Source organism: Erythrolamprus reginae, chromosome Z (assembly GCF_031021105.1).
Source record: "Erythrolamprus reginae isolate rEryReg1 chromosome Z, rEryReg1.hap1, whole genome shotgun sequence".
NCBI classification, from domain to species: Eukaryota; Metazoa; Chordata; class Lepidosauria; order Squamata; family Dipsadidae; genus Erythrolamprus; species Erythrolamprus reginae.
Genome location: NC_091963.1, coordinates 134,299,483 through 134,325,695, shown reverse-complemented (window position 1 = coordinate 134,325,695; position 26,213 = coordinate 134,299,483). Strand labels below are relative to the sequence as shown.

At 45.2% G+C, this 26,213-nt stretch overlaps 1 protein-coding gene across 8 annotated transcripts in view; it reads left to right on the top strand.

Annotated features, from left to right (window-relative positions):
- EPN1 (epsin 1) overlaps positions 1-22,475 on the top strand; it is a 57,581-nt gene extending 35,106 nt beyond the window's left edge. For 2 of the 8 annotated variants that reach the window (XM_070727557.1, XM_070727555.1), the window contains 7 exons: positions 6,119-6,190; positions 7,254-7,340; positions 9,970-10,228; positions 15,729-15,896; positions 16,062-16,160; positions 16,763-17,011; positions 20,143-22,475. In XM_070727557.1, coding sequence (XP_070583658.1) covers positions 6,119-6,190; positions 7,254-7,340; positions 9,970-10,228; positions 15,729-15,896; positions 16,062-16,160; positions 16,763-17,011; positions 20,143-20,486 — 1,278 coding nt within the window. In that variant the 3' untranslated portion in view covers positions 20,487-22,475. The remainder of the gene's footprint in view (positions 1-6,118; positions 6,191-7,253; positions 7,341-9,969; positions 10,229-15,728; positions 15,897-16,061; positions 16,161-16,762; positions 17,012-20,142) is intronic. The other 6 variants (XM_070727558.1, XM_070727556.1, XM_070727559.1 and 3 more) reach the window with 4 other exon arrangements.
- The last annotated feature ends 3,738 nt before the right edge of the window (positions 22,476-26,213 follow it).

The window sequence follows — 26,213 nt, the reverse complement described above, 5'->3', positions numbered from 1 at the left end:
TTTGGTTGCACGGAGGTGGGGCAATGAATGGGGGAAATGATCGTTGCCTGATGTACAATATACAACATTGTATATTTCAAGGGAATGGCTGTTGTTTGGCATGCAAGTTCTCATTTAAATCTACTGAAGCTTAGGAACTGTCACGTGGAAGAATATAAAACTTTATGAGATCAGAAATACGATTTTGATTTGGGGCCATTCTCCTATTTCTTTGTAGGACAAACACCTCCAGAAGTTTCTTCTCCACACCTCAACGTCTATAGCTGGTTGAAAAACTGAGCAGCTGCTACAGCTGTGGGGTTGCATAGGTTATTCTATCTAAACAGCCTCAACTTCCATCACATTTAAGATCTGTGGATTTCCACTCCCAGAATTCCTCAGCTGGTATGTTGGCTGGGGGAATTCTGGGAGTTGAAGACCACGCATTTAAAGTTGCTGAGGTGGGAGGAACACGGCTACAGGCTGTGAAGAGAAATCAGAAATAGAATCCGCAGGCTTTTAAATCCTGTTCCCTTATTTATTTTCCACACTTGAGAGTGATGTCATGGTCTTTGCATTAGGTCTAATCCCAAAACATGATCCCAATTCCTTTTGTAATTTTGTAACATCAGAAGCTCTGAGAGGTCTCCCCTTGTGTAGGACGGCTGGGCAAGCTAAGATAGCAGCCAAAGATTCAAGCTATGTGCAGAGACTTCATAGCCCCTTAAGGTCTGGTATCCGAAGCATTGCCTTTCCTAGCCTCTCTGTTTAGGCAGGAGTTCCCAACCCTCTCACTACGACCCGGTACTGGGCTGCGGCTCGTTCGGAACCGATCCAGGGAAGCGGCAGGCCAGAGCATGTGTGCAATTCCACTTGTGCAGGGGCGTACCACGGACAGTAATGGTGCTTCGCCTGTGGAAATGGAAATGTCTGTCACTCGCTCATTTCCTGTCTCCACCCACCCACCCCCGCCGATCTTCAAAACCGCAAAGGTTGGGGAGCACTGTGCTGAGATCATTTTCAAAGTTCCCCTGCCCTCCCTCCAATATTTCTCTGTAACACCCCCGCCAACTTCTTTGAATGGTAAATCCCAGCAACTCACTTCCTTTTGATGGTGGTTCAGTGCCCCCCCCCCCCAAAAAAAGTACAGGTATTCCTTTTGTTACCGCCATAATCAGGACCTTAATTGCTGTCACCAAGTCAGTGTTTCCCAACCTTGGCAACTTGAAAATATCTGGACTTCAACTCCCAGAAGTCCCCAGCCAGCATTCGCTGGCTGGGGACTTCTGGGAGTTGAAGTCCAGATATCTTCAAGTTGTCAAGGTTGGGGAACACTGCACTAAGTGAATAGTCATAAAGTACAACATCGTGTGAGCAATGAGAATCCCAGCACCTCCCATGGTTAATAGAATAGTTGTGGTGGCTGGGCAAGGACCCACTCTAAATCCAAGGCATTCCTGGCTTGGCCCCTGCCTGCCCTGAGCCTCACTAACTCGAAGGGACAGCCTCCTCCTCCTCCTCTTTGGCTTCCTCACACGCCTATCTTCTCGCTGTCTCTGTGGTTTGGGCCACCCTGCAGTCCACCATCTGGGAAGAAAGCCAGCAGCGATTTGGACAAGGCTGCCTATGGCCTTGGGAAGGAAGCCTAGTGTGGCCAGCAGCTACATCACGAAAGGCCAGGCCAGATGCGCCTCGTCAACAGAGGATAGAAGAAGAAGGGGGAGGCCAGCTGAGATCAGCAGAGCCGGAAAAGTGAGGGGAATGCAGGCTGGTGGGCCAAATGGAGTCAAGGGCCAGCAGAGCCCAGAGTGGCAGGACCACCAGAGCTGGTGGAGGGCAGGGTGACCAAAAGAGCAGAGCCAGAGGCAAGGGAATAGGTAGGGAGGAGTTGGAAAGCACCCTTGTAGTTCTTCATTGTCGGTGATCTGCAAAGCCCCTGAATTTTGAACAGCAGGGGCAATGGAATGGCCATAATTTTGGGGATTCGGTCATTGCTGCCGTAATTTCAAACGGTTACCAATCTTCAACTTGGTTTCCACTGTACTATGCTGCTGTTTTATCAGCAATTATTCATTGCTTTCAAATTCTGCTGTGCATTTGCTATGTTGTGTTTTTAAGTCAAAAATTAAAAAGCTGAAAGAGATAATTGTGAGAAGGTCCCCGGCTGTAATAGCTTAAAGGTTTTTTAAAAGGTTACTTGTAAATTAATTTTGTTTTGTTTTGTTTTTTTGAAGGCTGTTTTAATCAGCTTGGACTCTGTTTGAATAATCTAATCAATTTTATGCATTGAATTTCCAAATCAGATTACTTTGGAAAATTGATTTGAAATTGCCTTCAGATCAGATTATTCGAGTTGGAGCTGTCACATAGCCTGATGCTGAAGGGGCTTAAAGAGGCTCGGGGATAAATGGCCAGTGCCTGATTGAATGATAACTGGTCCAAAAAGAATGGTGGTAACATACATGGTTCCAAATAAAAAAGCATTAGATGTGCGTTTATGTGCCTGCCTGTGTCACTAATTAACAAAAAAGAGTTAAAAATCATAAGACTTTAGGGCAAGGGGTCCCCTAACCTGGCAGCTTTAAGACTTGTGGACTTCATCTTCGAGAATTCTCTATCTATCTATGCTGGCTGGAGAATTCTGGGAGTTGAAATCCACAAATCCTAAGTTGCCAAGTTTTGGGGACCTCTGATTTAGGGAGTCTTTTTTTCAACTCAGTTTCTGACAGATGCTTTGATTTAAAAGTTCATCATCTTCGAACATTAATCATCTGGCCTTTGGCTGATAATTATGGTAGATTGCAATGTCCAGAGGGAGTCAGATTTGAGGAAGAAATCTTATTTAAAGAGGCTGCTTTATTAGGCCAGCTTTCCTTCATCCGATGTCTTCCAGATGTGTTGGACTGTAGCTCTCATGTTATGGCTTAGTGTTGTGCGCAGAACGGACTGATGTAACAATCGAGGCTGTTGAGGGTTACTGATCTGGCTTAACAATTATGCCTGCGGGATAGAGCGAGTTGTGGAAGGGGGCTGATAGTGTCAGTGCCTTCAGCTGTTGCTCCTCTCGAAAGAGTATGATCCCTGTTTAAAATGCCTTGACTATAGCCAGATAAAAGGAGCTGAATTTTGATAGAGATTGTTACGAGCATAACTGAGCTTTGGAGTAAGTATTTTGTAATACATTTGGGGATTTTCCATCACTTGTTTTGGATGGGACTGCCCTGCTGAAGACAGTTTGGAGGCTCCTACTCAAGGAGGAAACCGTGTCTAGGAAGGCATTGTACAGCTTCTGGCTGCGCATCGGTTGCGCCGATTCCCAAGGCTGGCTGGGGAATTCTGGGAGTTGAAGTCCACAAGTCTTAAAATCGCCAGGGTTGGGCACCCCTGATTTAACGATTCACTTTTATCTACCTTTCCTCTGTTGTAGTTCTCATAGCCCCTCCCTCTCCTAAGAAGTCTGCCTCCTCCACCGAATGGACCACTCTTGGAAAAAAGATGTGCTCACTCACTCTACATAGGTGAAGCGAAGCCCCAGACTCTGTGCGTGATGAATGATTCTCCTTAGGTCTGTTGCCATCCAACCACTGTCCGTTTCCATCACTGAGCTGAGTGGCTCTACCTACACTTCCAACATGACCCTCCAAGCATTAAACTCCTTCGTGGGGCTTGTGGAGATTCTCAATCTTCCAGGTCATAGTTGTCTCAAAGGTGCTTTTTCCCCCTCCAAAAGGCACTGGGTTTTTTCCTGTTCTTGGATGAGAAGTGAAACTACTACTACTTCTACTATCTTCTTCTTCTCCCCCCTCCTCTTCTTCATCATCTTCTCCTTCTCCTCCTCCTCCCCCCTCCTCCTCTTCTTCTTTGTCTTCTTCATCTTCCTCCTCCTCCTCCTTTGAAAAGAAAAACTGGTTGCCTTTAAAAAGAAAACCCACTTTTGAGACTCCTTCCCAGGGCTCTCTTGCCATCTCCTCCCTGTTCCTGTGGCTCCTTCCAGAGGGATCACTCCCCTCCCCCAATAACCCCGTCCCACTTTGTCCTTTTTTTATTTTCAGCTCCTTTTTTATTTTTGGCGCCTTCTTCCCACTTCCGTTGACCACCCCTCCATGCCGCATTTCCTCCTATTCCACCCTGTTGTTCGTAAACAGAAAGGAAACAAATTCTCAGAGAGTTTGTTCCATTGTGCTAGATTTTATTTATTTTTTATTCTATTTGTGCTAGGGAAAGATGTCTAGGTAACAGGACCACACACACACAAAAAGTTGTCTAGACATGGCACGGGCTATTTTCCCTCTACCAGTCTTCCGCCTCATGTTAAGCTCAAGTATAAAAAAGTGATTACTTTTTTTTTTTTGAGGACTTGGGACGATATGATCAGGAAAGTTGGAATACAGAGAAATATACTGCTCAAAAAAAATAAAGGAACACTTAAACAACAGAACATAACTCCAAGTAAATCAAACTTCTATGAAATCAAACTGTCCACTTAGGAAGCAACACGGATTCACAATCAATTTCATTTTGTGGTCAGCACATTCAACTTTGTACAGAACAAAGTACTTCAATGAGAATATTTCATTCAGATCTAGGATGTGTTATTTGAGCGTTCCCTTTATTTTTTTTTGAGCAGTATATTTCTCCATAGAGTTTGTGGAAGGAAATGCCTGGCTGCTATAGAGGACCAATAGAAGGAGCAGAACACAGTGTTCCCTCACTTTTTGCGGGGGATGCGTTCCGAGACCGCCCGCGAAAGTTGAAGTTCCGCGAAGTAGAGATGCGGAAGTAAATACACTATTTTTGGCTATGAACAGTATCACAAGCCATCCCTTAACACTTTAAACCCCTAAATTGCAATTTCCCATTCCCTTAGCAACCATTCAGATTATTACTCACCATGTTTATTTATTAAAGTTTATTAAAAAAAATATTTATTAAAGGCAGATGAAAGTTTGGCGATGACATATGACGTCATCGGGTGGGAAAAACCATGGTATAGGGAAAAAACCCACAAAGCATTTTTAATTAATATTTTTGAAAAACCGTGGTATAGACTTTCCGCGAAGTTTGAACCCGCGAAAATCAAGGGAACACTGTATTCTATATCTGCCGAGACAGCCGCCTTCTTCCCTCTTCCTCACTTCTGACAGTTCACTTGCCTACATCCAGTTTCTGATTCCCTGTAGCTGCCAGGCTGATGCTGCACAGACATGGACATTAGAATAAAAACACGCCTGTTTTCTCCCACAGAGAAGTCACCCACTTTTCTAGCTGTGGCCCTTGTTCCACTGTGCTGGAAGAGTGGAGGGAGAGTGACAGATGAACGTCATAGCAGAACAGGACTCCTGAGCCTAGTTTCTTTCATACCCTATTTTTCTTCCTTTGAACGTCAGCCTTCTCTACCTGCTGGCTCTTTGGAAAACTGTCTCAGTTTTGGAAACTGTCTCTTTGGAAAACTTCAGTTCCCATCCTTTATGGTAGTGGATGCCCATCACTTGTGAGCACACCTGATTTGGGAAGGGTGATCCTACCTAAAGGGTTGGAAAGTGATGGTATCTTACTGATTCTTGGACATATTTCTGTACATACATCATGATACAGTTCCAATGAAATTTATTTTTACTTACTAGAATACTGGGTAGGGCTTGGATGCTTTTGAAATTCTTGTGGGGACTGTTTAATTGTAGCCAGGAAGAGAGGTTTTACGCTTTGCAAGGGTACCTAGCAGTGATTCGGCCAGTTTTCAGGGACATGGGATACTCTATGTGGGTCCTTGGTGCTCTCTCTGAGCTTGGCTTTTTACCTTGCAGCCATTTCATTACCTAACTAGGTAATACCACCAGGGCTACATTTGCACTGATTGGGTAATAAAACATCTGCAAAGAAACAGCCAAGCTCGGAGAGCACCAAGCACCCTGCAGTTCAGTCCCGAGGGACAAATATTCTTTCAGAAATGGAATATATTGGGCGGTGACGGGCTAGTAGTTGATTGGATTGTGGCTTTTGCAACCCGGTGTGGAAACAGCTTTGAGAACTGGAGATGCCCTCCGTCTGTCTGTCTGTCTGTCTGTCTCTCTCCTCCTCCTTCCTCTCCATGTGTCGAACTCCATTCCATGCCTCTTATGTTGTGTTTCTTCCCTCCCAGCCCCCTGCAGTGGCCGAAGAAGACCTACAGCTCCAGCTAGCCCTTAGCTTGAGCAAAGAGGAGCACGACAAGGTTAGACTGCTATCATGCCACCCCACTCAGTTCTTCCTGAAATAATCAACTAAACTAAGCTTTCTCTGAGCTAGCCTTGATCTCTCACACTTTTCTTACTAACGTGGCATTCTCTGCCTCTCCAAGTCCCCATCCAAAGCAGAGTGATGGCAACAACCTCTCTTTCAGCTTTAGGCCTCATGTATTGCCCACTACCTGGTGAATTGTCCATTCTCCAGTTGCCTAATTTTCAAGTTTCTCCCAGTGAGAGGCTCGGTAATAAAACTGGTCAATCCAGGTATCCCAAGCTTGACCAAGCTAGGCCTTGAACTCAGGCCTACTAAGACATTTGATGAATGTCTTAGGAAGCTTGGACACAATATCCTGAAAATGTACCTGTGAGTTGTTGATGGGGAAAAGGGACCAGGCACTCAATTGAAAAGGAAGGCCATTTGGAACAAAAGAGTTGGAATTCTGGATGTCTTTTTGGATTTCTTCTCTCGCCTTAGCTGAAGACGAGGTGGTAAAGCAAGAAAAAAGAAGATGTCTTTAATATCTCTGGATTTTACTGGGTTCAGCCAGTAGATGAAAGATTATAAACACTAGAAATCCTGGAATGACAAAGTTTAACGCTGAGATCGCTGGGCACCTTGAGGGGGTCATATACTTAGTTTGGGGGCCCGAGGCAGTTTCAGCGAACGGAAGATGCTTCCACCTGGACTCCACTTTTATGAAGTATTGGCAAAAACAGCCTAAATTCAGGATTCCCAGTATTTGGTTGGAACTAGCTTTGTTTAGAGGGTTAGAACAGCATCTCGCTCACTTCTCTCTTTCTCTCTCTCTCTTGGATGTTTTTTTTTCCTTTTTTCTTTTTTGTTCCTGAAGATAACTTTTCACGCAAAACAGAAACGACAGTAGCGGATGCTTCAAAGTTGATCTGATCCCTGGCCAAGCTGCTGCTCCGTCTATGTTCTGGCTCTTGCGCTCTCTCTCTCTCTCCCTCCTTGCCAAAGGTGAGTAACCACCGCCCGCTTTCTGCTGCCTCCGTTAACGCCTTGTGTCCTTTTCACAACTCTCCCTACAGGAAGAGCGGATCCGGCGCGGGGATGACCTTCGCCTCCAGATGGCCATTGAAGAGAGCAAGAAGGAGACGGTGCCCACCAAGGAGGAGGTGAGGTGGAAGAGACAGGCTGGGAGTTTCCTACCACGACGGTTAAACGGGGTCTCCCCTGGGAAAAGGGGCGACGTGGAGGTGGGTGGGAGAAGGGCAGCGTGGAGCAGCAAACAATTCCCCCTTTCTTAAATTATTTTGTTTAATTTTTCTCTAAAAATTCCATTTATATATCAATACACACGTCAGTAACATAGATATACATACATTTTAAATCAGTCAATCATAACTCAGTGTCTTACTTTGCACCAATTATTAACTCTTATTCATCAGCCTGTCTTTCGCACTCCCTTCCGTCTACTTCCACCTCCCCTCCTACCTTCTTACTCCTTCTCTCCTCCCCACCCTCTATTCTCTCTTTACTTGCTCTCTTCTTCTCTCCACTTTTTTTTACTTCCTTCTATTTCTTCTCCTCTGTCTTCACTTTCTACTTCTTCTTCTTCTCCCCTCTCTTCCCTTTCTCTGAATGCTTCTCATCCTCTCTCGCCTCACATTTAACAGGCTGATGTTTTCTTCTTAGCTTAAATTAACGGTGCCAGTTCTAACACTGTCGTTATAGTTATTTAGTATTATTTCTATATTTATAACACTTTTATCTAAGTAGGTATTGTACCAACCTGGTGTTGCATTTCAGGTATGTGTTATCTTTCTAATGCTACCTCCAATTAAAAGTCTTCTGGGAAGCAAGCGATTCCCTTTGGGCCCCATGGAGTCAACTCCAAGAGGCATCTTGCTGGCAGCTTCTGAATGCTCAAGTAGAAGACCTTTACTTAGGAACAGGAGTTTCAGTTCAGAGTGCTTCAGGTTTATTAGTCCTCAACTTACAACAGTTCGTTTAGTGACCGTTCGGAGTTACAATGGCATTGAAAAAAAGTGACTCGTGAACCATTTTTCACACTTAACGATGGCAGCAGTATCCCCATATCCTCGTGATCAAAATTCAGATGACTCATTTTTGCACTGTCCTGGGGTGATTCGATCGCCTTTTGCTACTTTCTGACAAACAAAGCCAGTGGATAGAAGCCAGATTCACTTAACAGCCATTTGTTACTAACTTTTTAACAGCTGCAGTGATTCTTGCCAACTGTGGCAAGAAAGGTTGCAAAATGGCACAAAGCACACTTGACAAATGCCTTCCTTAGCAGCAGAAATTTTGGGCTCAGCTGTGGTTGTAAGTCAAGGACTTCTTGTCCATGCCATCTATCCACAAGAATCTGATCTGCTAACGGTCAAGGCAAATTGGTGCCAGATCAGAGTACTTAGTACTTAGATTAGTGGAATAACTGCTCCACATTGATAATGCGCTTGACCCTGTCCTTGGTCTCAGCCTGGTCAGCTCCTACAAGATCCACGATTTACTCTGGCAAAAACAACTCTTAGCGATCTTGTGAAATAGTTATTATTTTATGGACACGATTCGTATCCCCACTTTTCTGCCCCAGAGAGCACTCAAGTCAACTAATACCATTTTGTATTCCAAATAACTTTATGCGTGAAAGCTGGGGTTTTTACCTTTGAACCAAACATTATGTTGTAAATTAAACCAAAAATGAACATAAATCAAAATCTCTCCCTTAATTTCTGGGTGGTTTGCAGGTGATCACCCTGGGTACTCTGTCTCCCCTTTGTGTAATAATGTCAGAGTTGAAAGGGCTTTGACAACTTAAATGACACTTCCAAAATAAAAGAAAAAGACGTAGACCTTTATGTAACGAAGCCATTGAATTCAGTTACTGAAAGCAAGGTGCCTAGCTGTTGCAATTGACTCTGGTTCATAATAAATATTCAAGCAAATATGTTGATTCTGCACGCTTCTAAGTTAGAACAAATTTTTTATTTATTTATTTGGCATATAGCATCTACAGAGGTCATGCAATCACTGATACAACACTAATAAAATGCAGATCTACAAATACAAATATAAGTTTGTTTGCTGCTCATCTCGTATCCAACGAATCTGGACAGTTTGCATCATAAAAAACATTAGAGCATTTAAACAAAACATTAAAATCAACAATCATAGGAACACAGAAGATAAACTCATTAACAGTTTAAATAGAAGCATCATCAAATATATACTGCACAAAAAAAATAAAGGGAACACTGAAATAACATATCCTAGATCTGAATGAATGAATTATTCTCATTGAATGCTTCGTTCTGTACAAAGTTGAATGTGCACAACAGCTTGTGAAATTGATTGTCAATCAGTGTTGCTTCCTAAGTAGACAGTTTGATTTCACAGAAGTTTGATTTACTTGGATTTATATTGTGTTGTTTAAGTGTTCCTTTAATTTTTTTCAGCAGTGTATTTAGGAGCTATATATAGGTCTACCTTTAGGGTTGAGTGTGAATCTGTGCCTTAGCTCACTAATCCTAGTCCACATTTCTAACTACATTCCAGCAGGATGCTCTAATCTAAACCACAGATGTCAAACTCATGTTGTCACATCGTCACTGACATATAGCGACTTCCCCCCCCTTCACTAAACCAGGGGTGGGCGTGGCCAGCACATGATGCATCCATCCCCTGGAAGAAACCACTGGATGTTAAATGGAACAGTGAAGGAGCGCTATAATTTTTTTCTCTTTCCCACAACCCTCTTTGTTTGCCTTCTCCATCACTCAGTCATCCTTGATGGACCTTGCTGATGTCTTCACTGCTCCACCACCTGCTGATCCGTGGGGCACTCAGCCTCCCCCTGCCGACCCCTGGGGTGGCGCTGCCGCAGTTGTGCCCGCACCTCGTCCGGACCCGTGGGGACCCCATGTTGCTGGAGCAGCCCCTGCAGGAGACCCATGGGGGACTTCCGCGGCACCTCCTACACACTCCACGGACCCCTGGGGAGCTCCGCCAGTGGCCAGTGCTGACCCCTGGAAAGCCGAAGGTAACATCCAAATCCTGGGCAGGATCAGATGTTTGAAATATTCTTTGTCACCATCACTTTTTAATGGATGATGTACTAAGTACATGATGGATCATATTCTACTGACCAGATTATGGATAAGAGGATGAATTCAGCCAATGAAACTAATCTGTGGGAACTGATGGGACAAGGTAAGAGGATACGTGGTCAGTAGAATTCGAGACCAAAGTATAAAGAATAAATTAGAATTACTTTATAATATGTAAATAGTTATATTTATCTTGAGTTAAAATGGTATTTATTTATTTATTGGATTTGTATGCCGCCCCTCTCCAGAGACTCGGGGCGTCTAACAGCGACAATAAAACAGTGTACAATAGTAATTTGGTATTGATGATTAAAAATCAATTAATATAAAAACCAAACATACATACATACATACATACCATGCATAGAATTGTAAAGGCCTAGGGGGAAAGAGGATCTCAATTCCCCCATGCCTGGCGGCAGAGGTGGGTTTTAAGTTGTTTACGAAAGGCAAGGAGGGTGGGGGCAGTTCTAATCTCTGGGGGGGAGTTGGTTCCAGAGGGCTGGGGCCGCCACAGAGAAGGCTCTTCCCCTGGGTCCCGCCAGGCGACATTGCTTAGTTGACGGGACCCGGAGAAGATCCACTCTGTGGGACCTAACTGGTCGCTGGGATTCATGCAGCAGAAGGCGGACTGAGGTAATCTGGTCCGGTGCCATGAAGGGCTTTATAGGTCATAACCAACACTTTGAATTGTGACCGGAAACTGATCGGCAACCAATGCAGACTGCGGAGTGTTGGTGTAACATGGGCATATTTGGGAAAGCCCATGATTGCTCTCGCAGCTGCATTCTGCACGATCTGAAGTTTCCGAACATTTTTCAAAGGTAGCCCCATGTAGAGAGCGTTACAGTAGTCAAGCCTCGAGGTGATGAGGGCATGAGTGACTGTGAGCAGTGACTCCCGGTCCAAGTAGGGTCGCAACTGGTGCACAAGGCGAACCTGGGCAAACGTCCCCCTCGCCACAGCTGAAAGATGTTTCTCTAATGTCAGCTGTGGATCGAGGAGGACGCCCAAGTTGCGAACCTTCTCTGAGGGGGCCAGTGATTCTCCCCCCAGGGTAATGGATGGACAGATGGAGTTGTCCTTGGGAGGTAAGATCCACAGCCACTCCGTCTTGTCTGGGTTGAGTTTGAGCTTGTTGTCTCTCATCCAGGCCCTAACATCCCCCAGGCACCGGCCCATCACTTCCACTGCTTCGTTGGCTGGACATGGGGTGGAGATGTATAACTGGGTATCATCGGCGTATTGATGATACCTCACCCCATGCCCTTGGATGATCTCACCTAGCGGTTTCATGTAGATATTAAATACCTCCATTTTGGTGGAGGGGTATGAATGTTATCTGGTGGTGGGCACTTAGAACACTGAATGTTTAATGATTATATTGTTAATATGAAAATCAGGTTTTCTGTGGGATATTGGTCCAAATGGCTCTTTGAGTTTTTAAGGTTGCAGACCCATACTCTAAAAGGATGCATATGACTATCTGCAAGGAATATAAATCCTTCCATTCCACACTATCCTGTCAGGGCTGAAGAAGCTTCTTGGGTGAGAAGCGAAACGTCTTCAAAAGAAAAAAAACAACCCAAGACCGTCCAGTTGCCTCATGAAAATCCACCTTTGGAACCACCATAACCTGGATGACTGAGAATCTCTATAGACTTGTATCTACGGCAGTTTTACTTCCTGTGAACTTCAGCTTCCTGGCTGGCTCAGGAATTCTGGGAGTTGAAGTCCAGAGGCCGTAAAGTCGCCACACTTGTTTACCTTTGGTGTAGAGCGTAGAGCTGTGATAAAAATAAAATGGGGGGTGTTAGAAACCATCCATTTTTTGGGTGCTGTCGCCACCTCCTGCTTCCTTTATCTCTTCCCAGCATCAGCTCCCCACATATTTCCTTTGTGTGAATTGACGTTTTGCAGATTGAGAACGGCTGTGTGTCCATTTTCAGTCATGAAGGGTATGGGGAAAAAAACATTTCAATCAGGTCAGGTCAGCACAAGGCTAGCTGAGGCCTCCTTTTTTCCTGCTTTCAGTCCTAGGATGAAGGACATCGCCGTCGCTAGAATCTCTCCTGGCTCTACAGCCATGATGAGTCTCGTTTTTAATGAAGAGTTTCCCCGGACGATTGTCCTAAAAGCCAATGTCCACACACAGCCTCTTAATCCATTGGAAAAGAGAGGCCTTCGATGTGCAAAGCAAGAGCCTATTTAACCAAAGGCCCAGTTCTATTCTTAGCTTTCTTTTCAGAAAAGGCTCTCCACAGATAATGAATGTTTGCCCTTTTTTTGCACCCGAAATACCCTTTTTAAGGTGAGTAACCACAGCTATAGGCCATGTGGTCTCACCTTAGATTTGAGGAAAGGCCTTACAGGGAGTCCTCAACTTACAGCCGATTGCCTAATGACCCCGAGCTACTTACACCCCGTTCAGTTACGACGGAGGCATACCCTCTATTCCACCATGTCATGTGGTCACATTTGGGTATTTGGCAACTGGGTGATCCAGTTTGCAGCATCCCAGGGTGACTTGACCGCATTTTAAACATATTGTTGATAATTTCCAGTATTTACTTCCTGTTTCTGGCAAAATAAAAAATGTCCATTGAAGAAAATGGATTTTTAGAGCAGGCTCATGCTAGATTTTTTTTTAATGAAGCTGTCCACTGTGATAATAACACCCCCCCCCCTTTTCCTAGTCAGTCATTGCCTGTCCAGGCCTCTTTAACAAGTATATATTTTTGCCAAGACATATCTCTTTAATTTAATTACATTTACCTGCATTTGCTGTTTGGAAGCCCATTTGTCTCCAAAATGGGAATCCTTTGAAAACTCTTGATTTAACACTACATTCTGAATGGTTTGCTGCCCCTAGCAATGTTTAACCCCCATTCCTGATCACTGGAATATTAAATAAAAAGTGTTGGTCCTGGCACCTGTTGCTGGAGGGCAGTTGCTTTACACAAATGAGAATTGTCCATTTATTCTTACCACTTACTTCATTTTCTTTTAACCAGTTCCTAGTCCCTGAGTGTATCTACAGTCTTAATCCAGAGCATCTGATTTTACTCAAGATTACAGGGGGCTCCAAATCTATCAAAGACTTTTGGACTTCAGTTCTCAACTCTTCAATTCTGGGAATTGAAGTCCACAAGCCTCAAAGACACTCGGCAAGGGCTTTTTGCAAATCCAAGTACTGTACACAATATCTACCAGGTATCTTGTCCACATCTTGTTTCCACTTTCCCCAAACTCAAAAAGTTCCAGGGGATCACTCTCATTTTGGAAGCCATGTTGGATTATTTTCAATTATTCACACCTAGAGTACTGCATTCAGTTTTGGTCGCCACACTACAAAAGAGACATTGATACTCTAGACTAGAGAAAGTGCAGAAGAGAACAACCAGAATGATAAAGGGACTAGAAACCTATTTATTTTTATTTATTTATTTTGTCCAATACACAATGAGGGTTTTAGTGGGTATATATCTATATACACATAGTAAAATACATGATGAAGGTTGTAGAGGAGATACTCATAGTAAAATATATCTAAGAAATAATAGGAAAGAATAGAAGAAGAGATATAGGAATGGAAGAAAGGTATAGTAGATATAGGAGAGCAATAGGACAGGGGACAGAAGGCACTCTAGTGCACTTGTACTCGCCCCTTTCTGACCTCTTAGGAATCTGGATAGGTCAACCATAGATAATCTAAGGGTAAAGTGTTGGGGGTTTGGGGATGACACTATGGAGTCCGGTAATGAGTTCCACGCTTCGACAACTCGGTTACTGAAGTCATATTTTTTACAGTCAAGTTTGGAGCGGTTAATATTAAGTTTAAATCTGTTGTGTGCTCTTGTGTTGTTGTGGTTGAAGCTGAAGTAGTCGCCGACAGGCAGGACGTTGCAGCATATGATCTTGTGGGCAATACTTAGATCTTGTTTAAGGCGTCTTAGTTCTAAACTTTCTAGGCCCAGGATTGAAAGTCTAGTCTCATAGGGTATTCTGTTTCGAGTGGAGGAGTGAAGGGCTCTTCTGGTGAAATATCTTTGGACATTTTCAAGGGTGTTAAACTAAAACATACAAGGAAAGTTTTCAGCAACTGGGCATGGATAGTCTAGCAAAGAGGTGGTCCAGGGGGGACATGATAGCAGTTTTCAAATACTTGAGAGGCTGCCACAGGAAGGAGGGGGTCACATTATTTTCCAAAGGGCCAGAGTTCCGGACAAGTAGCAGTGGTTGGAAGCTGTCCAAGGAGAGATTCAACCTGGAAATAAGGGGGAACTTCCTGACGGTGAGAGCGATCAACCAGTGGAACAGCTCGCCTACAGAGGTGGTGAATGCTCCAACATTAGAGACTTTCACAAAAAGACTGGACTGCTATTGGACTAGTGTGATGTAGGGTCTCCTGCACCAGCAGTGGGTTGGACTAGATGACTTGCAAGGTCCCTTCCAACTCATAACAACAACAACAACGAAGGCCATGCCCTTTGCTTAAGCTAAACCTCTCTGCAATTTGAAGGTCATTCACCAGCGGAAAGCACATTCTCCCCGGAATAGCAGAGTTAGAAGAAAGAGACCTCTTTTAAAAAAATAAAATAAAAATTGTTATTAAATTTTTATTACAACAAACAAACAAACAAAAAATCTTAAAGAAAAAGTGCCCAACACCAATAAACCCCACCACCATTTAGGGCAGAGGTCCCCAAACTAGGCAACTTTAAGACTTGTGGACTTCAACTCCCAGAATTCTCCAGCCAGCTATGCTGGCTGGAGAATTCTGGGAGTTGAAGTCCATAAGTCTTAAAGTTGTCAAGTTTGGAGACCTCTGATTTAGGGGGTTAAATTATTTACAATAAATTCCAATTTCTTCCTTGGCTCCGGTTTACATTTCTTTACATACAAAAAGTGATTTGAATTTATTTTTCACATTGTCGTCATAAATTCTACTTAAGATATAATTTTTCACCTTATTCCATATAATTTTTCACCTTATTCCGTCGTGCCATCAGCTTCTCCAATTTATTTTCATCAAAGTTATTTAATCTTATTTCCATAATTTCGAAGTGGATGTGGTCCATCATATACCAGTACCAAATTCTGGATTGTCTATTTATTACTATCCTTCCACCCTAGTACCACTACTGCTTGAGCGCTTTCCAAAGCTGCTGTTTTGATTAGAAGAAAGAGACCTGGAAGGTCTTTTAATTCAAACCTCTTGCTTGCCCAGGCAGGAGACCTACGCATACTGGACAAATGCCCGTTCAGTCTCTTCTTAAAAGCTTCCAGTGACCGAACATTATTTTGGCCACCTTCACCCTTCAAAAATCCTGCTATGTTTTCCTTGTCTGTTTGGATCTAAACACACCGTGTCTTTGGGTGTACAAGGCTGTTCTCCAATTCCATCTCTGTCATGGTTTGTTTTCTCCCCAGGTGGGGCTCCTGTGAGGCCAACCGCAGCAACACCCACAGACCCCTGGTCATCCAGCCCGGCTCCCACCTCCCAAGGACAGCCTGCTCCTGACCCTTGGGCTCCAGCATCCACTTTCTCAGATCCCTGGGGGGGTTCCCCTTCTAAGCCTAGCAGCAACGGCACGGCAGGTAAAGATGGGGTATTAAGGGATTTGGGGACCAGGTTCCGGGAGGAAGGGAGGGTGTTTCTCACCGGGTCAGCCAAAAGGGAAGGACTCCTAATCCAGGGCCTCTTCCTGCTCCCAGCTAATCCTTCTGCCCCATCCTTCCTCTTGTGCCCTGTTCCTCTCCCAGCTGCCAGAGGCTTTGAGCAGTTTGATGACCGGGACAGGGATGAATTCTCTGATTTTGACAGCCTGCGCCCAGCACTGCCCAAATCTGGAAGCAGCACAGGTCAGCCTTGCTTCCCACCCGCTTCCCTTGCCTAGGCATGGTTCCTAATGCTCCACCCCACCCAGCGTGTTTTTTCAGTCTTGGTAGCTTGAAGATGTGGGGACTAGCCAGGGGAATTCTGGGAGTTGAAGCCCACACATCTTCAGGTTTGCCATGCTTGAGAAACACACCTCCCTCCTAACCTCTAACCTCTCCAGGCCAACGGAATTAGATGACTTCTAGTGCCCCTGGCCTGGGAGAGAATTTGCATGCTCCTCCCTTTGATTCTCTCCCTCCTTATAGTCTTGTTTGGACGTTGGCTTTCCAAACTACATGCTCTTGCACGTAGTTCGAAAGAGATGGGAAAATAATTTAATACAATTAAGAAACAAACAAAACCCCCCCAAAAAAAATCTGGGGGAAGGAGGAGGGGCTTGTTTGTGATTTGGGAAATGAGGGCAAAATGATTGTGGACAACCATAAACCAAGCAAACCAGTTCCTTGCATGCCCAACAAGCTTCCTAAACTGGAGTCCGTGTTTTCTGTCTATGTTCTCTGTGCTTCTGGATTTTTACTCCTCCTCCCTCTCTCCCCCTCTCTGTCTCTCATTTCTTGTCCCGCAGGTGAGCTGTCCCTCTTAGCAGGGGAGGTCCCCGTTTCTCAGGCTGGCAGTGGTAAGGACAGTCCCAGCGCTTTCGATATGGCTGCCATAGCCGGCTCACTGCCAGAGACCTGCAAGCCGATGCGTAAGACTCCCGAGTCGTTCCTGGGCCCCAACGCTGCCCTTGTTGATCTGGATTCTCTGGTCAGCAAGCCTGCTGTTCCCTCCAGCATCACCAAGGCTTCGAACCCGTTCCTCACCTCTGGTAAAGGTTTGTACGTGTTGGGGTGTCGGGGGGGGGCAGGGGGGGTTAGAGCAAATTAAGGGTCTCCTACTTGGTTTGAGGTGTAAGAAATTGGTTCCTTTGCACTGATTTCACTGGGGTAGAAACCAAAAGGAATCTCCCCCTTGCCTGAACTAATTGCAGATAGTCCTCCACTAACGACCACAATCAAGCCCAGAACATACATTGCTAAGTGAGAAATCTGTTAAGTGAGTTCTGTCCCACTTTTTTTTTTACGAAGTGAATCACCGCAGTTGTTAAATTGGTAACATGAATTGTTAAAGTGGAGTGAATTTGGTTTCCCCATTGCTTGTCGGAAGTTCACAAAACGTGACCGCATGACCCTGGGACACGGCAACTGTCATAAATATGAACAAATTGTCAAGCATTTGAATGTAAATCAAGTGATCGGGGAGATGCGGCAACGGACATAAGTGTGAAAAATGGTCACTTTTTTCAGTGCAAAAGAAACTGTTGTAAGTTGAGGACTACATGTATAAGCAACACTGAAATCAGACTAGCCACTTTGGTCTAGTGTCGTGATGGTAAACCTATGGCACATGTGCTAGAAGTGGCACCTAGCACCATTTCTCCGGGCACGTGAGCCGTCGCCTGTTGCTCTTCTGGCGCACTGGCCGCTGGTTTTCACAAGCATAGGAGCACTGGAAGCCATAAGAGCAGCTTCCTGGTGCGCATGAGCATTCCTGAAAGATGATCATCTGGTTTCCAATGCTCACATGCGCACCACCCACCTGGTCTTCTGGTTTCCAGTGTTTGCATGTGCACCAGAAACCAGAAAACCAATTGGTCCATGCGCATGTGCATGCCAAAACCCAGAAGATCATCTTCCCGGCACCCACATGCTCAATGGGCAGCTGTTCTTCCAGTTTCTGGTATGCACGTGCGCATGTGCCCACATTTTGGTACTTGGTGCTGAAAAGATTAGCCAACACTGGTCTAGTGATTAAGGCACCGGGTTAGAGAGCAACAGACTCTGAGTTCAGGTCTCGCCTTAGCCATGAAAGACAGTTGGGTAACTTTGGGCCATGCCTGGTCTCTCATCCCTACCCACCTCACAGGGAAATTGTTGTTGGGAAAATAGGAGGACAGTGTGTTGGATATGTCTGCAATCTTGAGTTATTTGTAAAAATAGTAAAGGGAGAGGGATACAGATACAGTAATACCTCGTCTTACGAACCTTCGTGACGTCAAAGCTCCACCCATGGAATTCCCTATTGGGATTCTCCACCTCCTTTCTAGCCTCCAGATCGGCCGAAAACGCCGCCGCCGATCGCAAAAATAGCGCTCCGCCGAGCGGCACCACCGGGCTGTAACCTTCTGAAACAGCCAGGCGCTTCTCAATGGCCTCCGGAACCTGAACCCGAACTTCCGGGTTCGGGTTCGGGAGAATGCCAAGAAGCCCCCCGGCTGTTTTAAAAGGTGACAGCCGGGCGGCGGTGCCCAGCGGAGCGCCATTTTGCGATCTGCGGTGGGTTCATAAGCCAAAAAAAGTTCGTAAGAAGAGGCAAAAAATTTCCGAACCACGGGTTCGTATCACGAGGGGTTCGTATCACGAGGGGTTCGTATCATGAGGTACCACTGTAATTAAAATTAAAATTCTTTTTTTTTTAATACATCTTTATCCCAATTTGACCGTCTGACAAAATTTTAATTAGCAAACCTCCATTGTTCTCAGCTGGCGTGAGAATTATGGGATGTGATTGCCAAAAGCATTTCAGAATAGTGGTTCAAGGTTTTGGCTGTGGAGACCAAGACCCAAGTTCCCACTTCACTTTAGGGCTTAGTGGATAACTGAGTCAGTCACGGTCTCTCAAACCCAGCCTACCTCGAAGGGTCGCTGTGGCTATGAAATGAATGACTCCATGCGTGTCCCCTTCAGCACCTAAAGCATGAGTGTCAAACTTGATCGTGTCATGTGACATATCGCAGGAGTTTTTGCCTTTGTGGAGCTGGGGTGGGCGTGGCCTGTGCGTCACGCACCCGGGCCGCTAATTTAAAACCCCCTGAAAAGGATCGGTAGGAAATAAAGGTGGTAAGACCAGAAAGGTAGAAATGTCTTTATCTGGATGGGGTGCCCGTTGGGTGAAAACTATGTGAAGGTTTATTCATAGAACAGAGTTTGTGGGCACTGAACAAGGCCGGGCTGACAGGTGGAATTTTCTAGAATGGCGTTTCTCAAGCTTGGAAACATAGAAACATAGAAGACTGACGGCAGAAAAAGACCTCATGGTCCATCTAGTCTGCCCTTGTACTATTTTCTGTATTTTATCTTAGGATGGATCTATGTTTATCCCAGGCATGTTTAAAGTCAGTTACATTGTTGCTTGGCAACAATGTGTGGACTTCAACTCCCAGAATACCCCAGCCAGCATGCTGGCTCAGGAATTCTGGGAGTTGAAGTCCATGCATATTTATTTATTTATTCATTCATTCACTCACTCATTCATTCATTCATTCATTCATTCATTTATTTATTGGATTTGTATGCCGCCCCTCTCCATAGACTCGGGGCGGCTAACAACAGTAATAAAAACAGCATGTAAATCCAATACTAAAACAACTAAAAAACATAGTAAAACCAAACATACATACAAACAAACATACCATGCATAAATTGTAAAGGCCTAAGGGGAAAGAATATCTCAGTTCCCCCATGCCTGACGGCAGAGGTGGATTTTAAGGAGCTTGCAAAAGGCGAGGAGGGTGGGGGAAATTCTAATCTCCGGGGGGAATTGGTTCCAGAGGGCCGGCGCCACCACAGAGAAGGCTCTTCTCCTGGGCCCCGCCAAACGACATTGTTTTGTTGACGGGACCCGGAGAAGGCCTACTCTGTGGGACCTAACCGGTCGCTGGGATTCGTGAGGCAGAAGGTGGTCCCGGAGATACCCTGGATATTCTGGTTGCCAGGATTGAGAAATAATATTCCGAGAGGATGCCTTACAGCAGTCTCGAAGGTGGCAACTTGAAGATGTGTAGACTTCTGCCAGGGTTAAACAGCTCCCCCAATAGCTGGACCTCTGGGGGTTTTCTAGGCCAGAAAGAGGCTCTCTGGGCTTCTCTGATCCTTTCTTTTCCTGTCTTCTTGCCTCCTGCTGCAGGTTCAGGTTCTGCCCCATCTGCCTCGGCCACCAATCCATTCCAGGCAGCGGCAGCCACCCCGCTGTCACTCAACCAGCTCCGTGTCAGTCCAGTACTTTCATTGTCCCAGCCAGCGCCAACAGCGTTTCCTTCCACAGCTCCGATGGTCTCCGTATCCCCCATGGCTCCCGGGATGCCCTTAACCTCCGTTTCCCCCATGGTGGCGGTCCAGCCCTTGGGGGCTGTCCCACCTATGGGGCTCCCTGCCATGGGCCTGCCCCCTCAGAGCCTATCCCCTGCCGGCGTTGTTCCCAACAGCACCTCGGCCTCCACCCTGGGGAGCACCAACCCTTTCTTGCTATAACTGGGGGGACCTCTGGCCCAGTGTTGACCACCCAAACATCCCCTTTTGCCCTGTGTTCCCCATTGGCAGTGGGGCCCCTCTGACAGCAGCCACTGAGCGGGGGCAACTGGGTTAGGGTGGGAGGGAGGTGGAAGGAAAGGGAGGGGGTCCAAGTCCTTAAAGGCCCTCCACCCCCCATGTTGGGAGGTCAGGAGAGTCTTTCTGCAAATTGTTTTTCCCTTTATCCCCTGCGGGGACCTGGAAGGATCCGTTTCTACTACCAAAGTCTTGAGGGAGCCACAGTGGGCACACCCAACGAACTAATTCAACGGGGGAGGAATCTAGCCACAGAAGCAGAACTGGGGGGAATGTGTGGGGGTGGGGGGTCTTCCTTAAAACTGATCTTTGAATCCTCTCCCAATTTTTATTTTTTTATTATTTTGGAATAACTATCTGGGAGGTAAAGCCAGATTTGGAATATTGATGTTCCTTTTTTTTATTTTTTGAGTTCATCAATCTCTTCCTTTGTGAAAGGATAGAACAAAGGGAAATTGCTAACTCCCTATCTCTGTGAATGATATTCCAGATGAAATTATTTGGGGAAATGAAGACACAACCTTTACAATTAATTGTGGTTCTCTCCCCCCCCCCCCTTAGATGCTCTTCTTCCCCTCCCTTCCGAATGTTTGTTGCATCTTCTTCAACCTCCCTCTCTCCCCACAAACTCTTAGCTGGGACCACTTTTCCTGGGTTTTTTGGGACTTCCCCTTCCCCCATCCCCCGAGGAAGTAGGGGGTGGTGGGGTGTGGGGGTGTGTGTGGTGGGGGTGTAACAGGAACAATTGACACCTTAGAATACATCTCACTCTGTTCTTTGGATCGGAGAGAGGTGCCACTAACTTAGTGCCAGAGACCCAAAGTAGGTCATGCTCCCCTGCCCTTCGTAGGCAAACGTTGGACCCTGAAGGAATATCCTTTTGCAAGAATTTTAGGATCCTGCTAACGCATTGAGTGGGTCAACAGTGGGGAGGGAGGGCCATGAAACTCTCAACGCAGCCTACTGTGAAAACGGGAATCTGGAAAGCCGTTGAAAGCCAGGCTAGAAAGGCTTTTAACCGCAAAACTTCCCACGCTGGATCTCAGACCCGGAAACCTTCTTGGCTCTCCATCTTGGAAGGCCTGAAAGGATTTTGGAACAGCGGGATCTAAAATTCTCTGTCCTGGTCTGCCGGCCGCGGCCAGCTCAACCGAGGAGACCGAGGGAATCTACTAAAAACAGTGGGGCTCGGTGGTCAGCAGAGTTGAGAAGCTCTTCCTCCGGCCTCCGGTGGCCAGTGGCCTTCCAGACACGGCCTGCGGCGTGGCAGCATCCTTCCGTGTCCTTTGGGGTTGGACCATTCCCCGTGCCATTTCTCAAGATGCACAGCCAGACAAAAGACTTGACCTTCGACCAGCGCAACTCCGATTTCTTTGGACTGGTGGGGGGGAACAGAGGGAAGGATAGGAGATGTTGGGTGGTCACTTTTACCCCCCTTCTACAGCTGCAGCAGCTTGTGGGGGAAGGGAGTCACGGCCGTGTGTGTGTGTGTGTGTGTTTGTGAGTGTGTGTGTGTGCGTATGTGTACGTGTTGCTGCTTTTCTAAATTTCTTTGATGCTGGGGAGGGGCACTCACCCAGGACAATCTGTTCTGCCTTTTTTTTTTCTCTCCCCCCCCTCCAAATTAATTCTTGGAATGTGTTTCCTATGCCTCCCTGCGGCACCCCACCCCCCCACCTCCCATCATGCTGGGGTTGATTTCTTTCCCCCCACCCCCAAAATATCAGTATATTTGAATCATTGTGTCATTTGTTGGGGGTGGGGAGTGAATAAGCTGTGTGTGACCCTCCCCCTTGGCTGAATCCCCTCCTGCCTCCATTTCTCCCTCCCAGGTTCCTAACCGATTCTGGTATGCTTCAGAAAAATAAAAATTGCTATTACTGAAATGTAATAAATGGAAATTCTTCTATGGCACACAAAGGCTTCGGCCCCTTTCGAGACTTGCTTTGTATGGGAAATGGCGGTGGAGGGAGCGTTGGGCTGCGCCGTTTAGCAATAGTGGTAGGACTTAGATTTATATACCGCTTCACATTACTTTTACAGCCCTCTATTAAGCGGTTCACAGAGTCAGGAACGACAAAAAAAAACCATCACCACCACCACCAATTGCGGGGGGTTCAAATATTTCCTGGTTCATATATATATATTTCCTTGGCTCTACTTTGCATTTGTTATTATTGAAAGAGTGATTGGAGTTTATTTTTCACATTTGCATCACAGATTCTATTCAGCATATAACCTTTCACCTTATTCCATTGTGCCATCAGCTTCTCAGGCTGAATCAACCTTGAACCAGTGAGGATCGAACAGCTGGCAGTCGGCAGAGTTAGCCTGCAAAACTGCATTCTGACCACTGCGACTGGCCCTTCCCATCACAAGGCTTCCTCGGGTAGCAGTCGGGAGTCCAGGGCATGCAGAGAACAGCCCAGCTAAGCATGCTGTGAGTTTGACAAAGCATTGAGGCCCTCCTGAATGACACTCTCCCCCTTTGAGCACCTTATAAAATTCTTGGGTTTGGGGGCGGATGGAGGAAGCAAGGACAGAGGCTGGTGTGACTGAACAAGTGACAAGGATATAAAGTTGTCCTCTCGGTGCAAGCGAAGCAGAGGCAGAGCCTCCTTCCAAAATACAGATGTATTTGATTTATAAGCCTAAAATGGTCCCTGACTTGTGACCAGGATCTGAAGTTCTGATGGTCATTGTCCACCCACCCCTATAGACACATGACCGAACGTCAGGCAGTTGAGTTGCATTTATGGTCACTTGCAGCCTCACATCACCACTACAGGGTTGCCTTTTACAACGGCTTTGCCGAAAACTGGCACTTAGTTCCGGGTTTCGGCAAAACAACCCTTACAGCAAATCAATGCTTCATTTTATGACCATGGTGTTAGCTGTGCAATTTCTGCAAAACAAATGCCATATGACCCACTTGTTTTACTAAGACTGTAATAAACGGGCTCCAGGACTGTCATAAGGTGAGGGCTACCTATATCTTGATTTAGGACCACCAGCGTGAAAAGTCTAATTGAAGAAAACCAACCAACAACGACAACAGAGTTGGAAAGGACCTTGGAGGTCTTCTAGTCCAACCCTCTGCCTAGGCAGGAAATCTTACACTAATGATGGTGAACCTTTGACACGGGCCTTTTTGGCTTCCAAAGAGCCTCTGGGGGGATGGAGGAGGCCGTTTTTACCCTCCTCCGGCTCCAAGGAAGCCTTTGGAGCCCAGGGAGGCTGAAACACGAACCTACTGGGCCCACCAGAAGTTGGGAAACTGGTTGCTTTGGGGACTGTGGGAAGCTGTTTTCTCCCTCCCCAGGCATTGAATTATGGGTGTGGACACTTATGCATGTGTGATAGCGTGCACCCATACTCTTTCAGCACCTGGGGAAAAAGTTTGCCATCACTGCCTTACACTATTTCAGACAGATTCCAGATGTCATACAGGTGGCCAGACAAGTTCTGGCAATTTTTTAATTGCTATTTCTGTTTGGGAAATCCCCCCCCCCCCTCCATTTTGCAAAAGCTTATTCCTGAAGACAAATTCTATTGCTGGCACCAAAACATATCTGGAGTGCTTGTTTAGTAATAAGCTGACAGGTGTTCACACAACAAGAACTTTATCTTCCTGAAACCATCATCTGTGAACTGACTTTAGATATCACACTTCACTTCTTTCTATGTTATAGAGCTCCAGATTATGATATCACACACGCGAACAAACTGACCTCACTACTAACATGGGCAAGCTCCCACCCTCATCCTCTTATATTTCTTGGAGACTTAAACCATCCACATATAAACAATCCTAAATGAATGTTCCACTGAAACCATACATTCAACCCTTTACAATGCCATTACTAGCCTAGGACTAGAGCAACTAGTTACTAACAATTTGTCTTGACCTCATCTTCTGCAACAGTCTACACTCAATTTACGGACCACAAATAAAAGAACCCTTTTCTAACAGTGGCCATAGCATGATTGACTTTTACCTAAACATGCACCCTCACAAAAACCATCTTAACGAAAGGACAACCAACTATAACTTCAAAAAGGCCAATTGCGACCTCATCGAAGCCTACCTCTCACCTCTCGACTGGCACACAATTTTCTCTGATTGCATCACTACTGAAGACTACTACAATATGTTTTTACTTGAAATCCAAAGAGTCATCAAATTATACATACCACAAATAATCACCAAAACTAAGAAAAACAAATTACCCATAAAAATAAGAAAGCTCCAAACCAATAAAAGAACTCTTTGGCACAAAAATAAAGCAGGCCATGTTTCAAACTTTAAAAGCCGCTATAAAAATTTGTGTCACCAAATAAAGACTGAATGTACCAATTATCACATCATCCAAGAAGAAAACCTACGGACAAAGTCTACTCGTGCCTTCTACAACTTTGTTAACAATAAACTCAAAAACTCTAGACCCATACCACCCCTTAAAGCAGTGTTTCCCAACCTTGGCAAGTCTTCGGAGAGGGGCGGCATACAAATCTAATAAATTGAATTGAATTGAATTGACCTCTCCCCCTTTCTAAGAGGTCTGTAAGGAGCGTGCATAAGCGCACCACTGTGCCTACCGTCCCTGTCCTATTGTCTTATTTTGTTACTTTTTATCATTACTTACCTAATGTTTAATTTGTACAAATTATCACCCTATAATTGTTTGACAAATAAATAAAATAAAATAAAAATAAATAAGCATTCTAAACTACAAGCTTATTATTTATAAATCTCCATGGATAAATCCATAGATAGCTCAAAGCCACAATGTGGCTTGAGATTGCTTTGAATGAAACTCAGCTACCACAAAAATGTCATAAAACGTTTTTTCCCCCCACATGAGCCGCTTCATTACCCTAATAAACAGGGTCCATTTATAATCATAAGACAAGGACTGCTTGTTTGTGGCTTACTCGTATGCTATACAGGTAGCGCTCAACAAACAGTGACCAAAGTTACAGCGGCATTGAAAAAAGTAGCTTACAGCCATTTTTCACACGGCCACTGCAACATCCCCATGTTTATGTAATCAAAATTCAGATGCTTGGTTAACTGACTCACATTTATGACGGTTGCAGTGTCCTGGGGTTGCGTAATCACCTTTTGTGACCTGAGAAGCAGTCAATGGGGAGGTCAGATTCACTGTAGAAGTCTCTAATTAACTGCAGTAATTCACTTAACCTGTGACAGGAAAACTAAAGGGCAACACTCAACAACTGTCTTGTTCAGTGACAGAAATTTTGGGCTCAATAATAGTCGTAAATCAGGAGATAGTTATATATATATTTAGAAACATAGAAGACTGACGGCAGAAAAAGACCTCATGATCCATCTAGTCTGCCCTTATACTATTTCCTGTGTTTTTATCTTAGGAGGGATATATGTTTATCCCAGGCATGTTTGGCTGCAGTTACTGTGGATTTACCAACCACATCTGCTGGAAGTTTGTTCCAAGGATCTACTACTCTTTCAGTAAAATAATATTTTCTCACGTTGCTTTTGATCTTTCCCCCAACTAACTTCAGATTGTGTCCCCTTGTTCTTGTGTTCACTTTCCTATAAAAAACACTTCCCTCCTGAACCTTATTTAACCCTTTAACATATTTAAATGTTTCGATCATGTCCCCCCT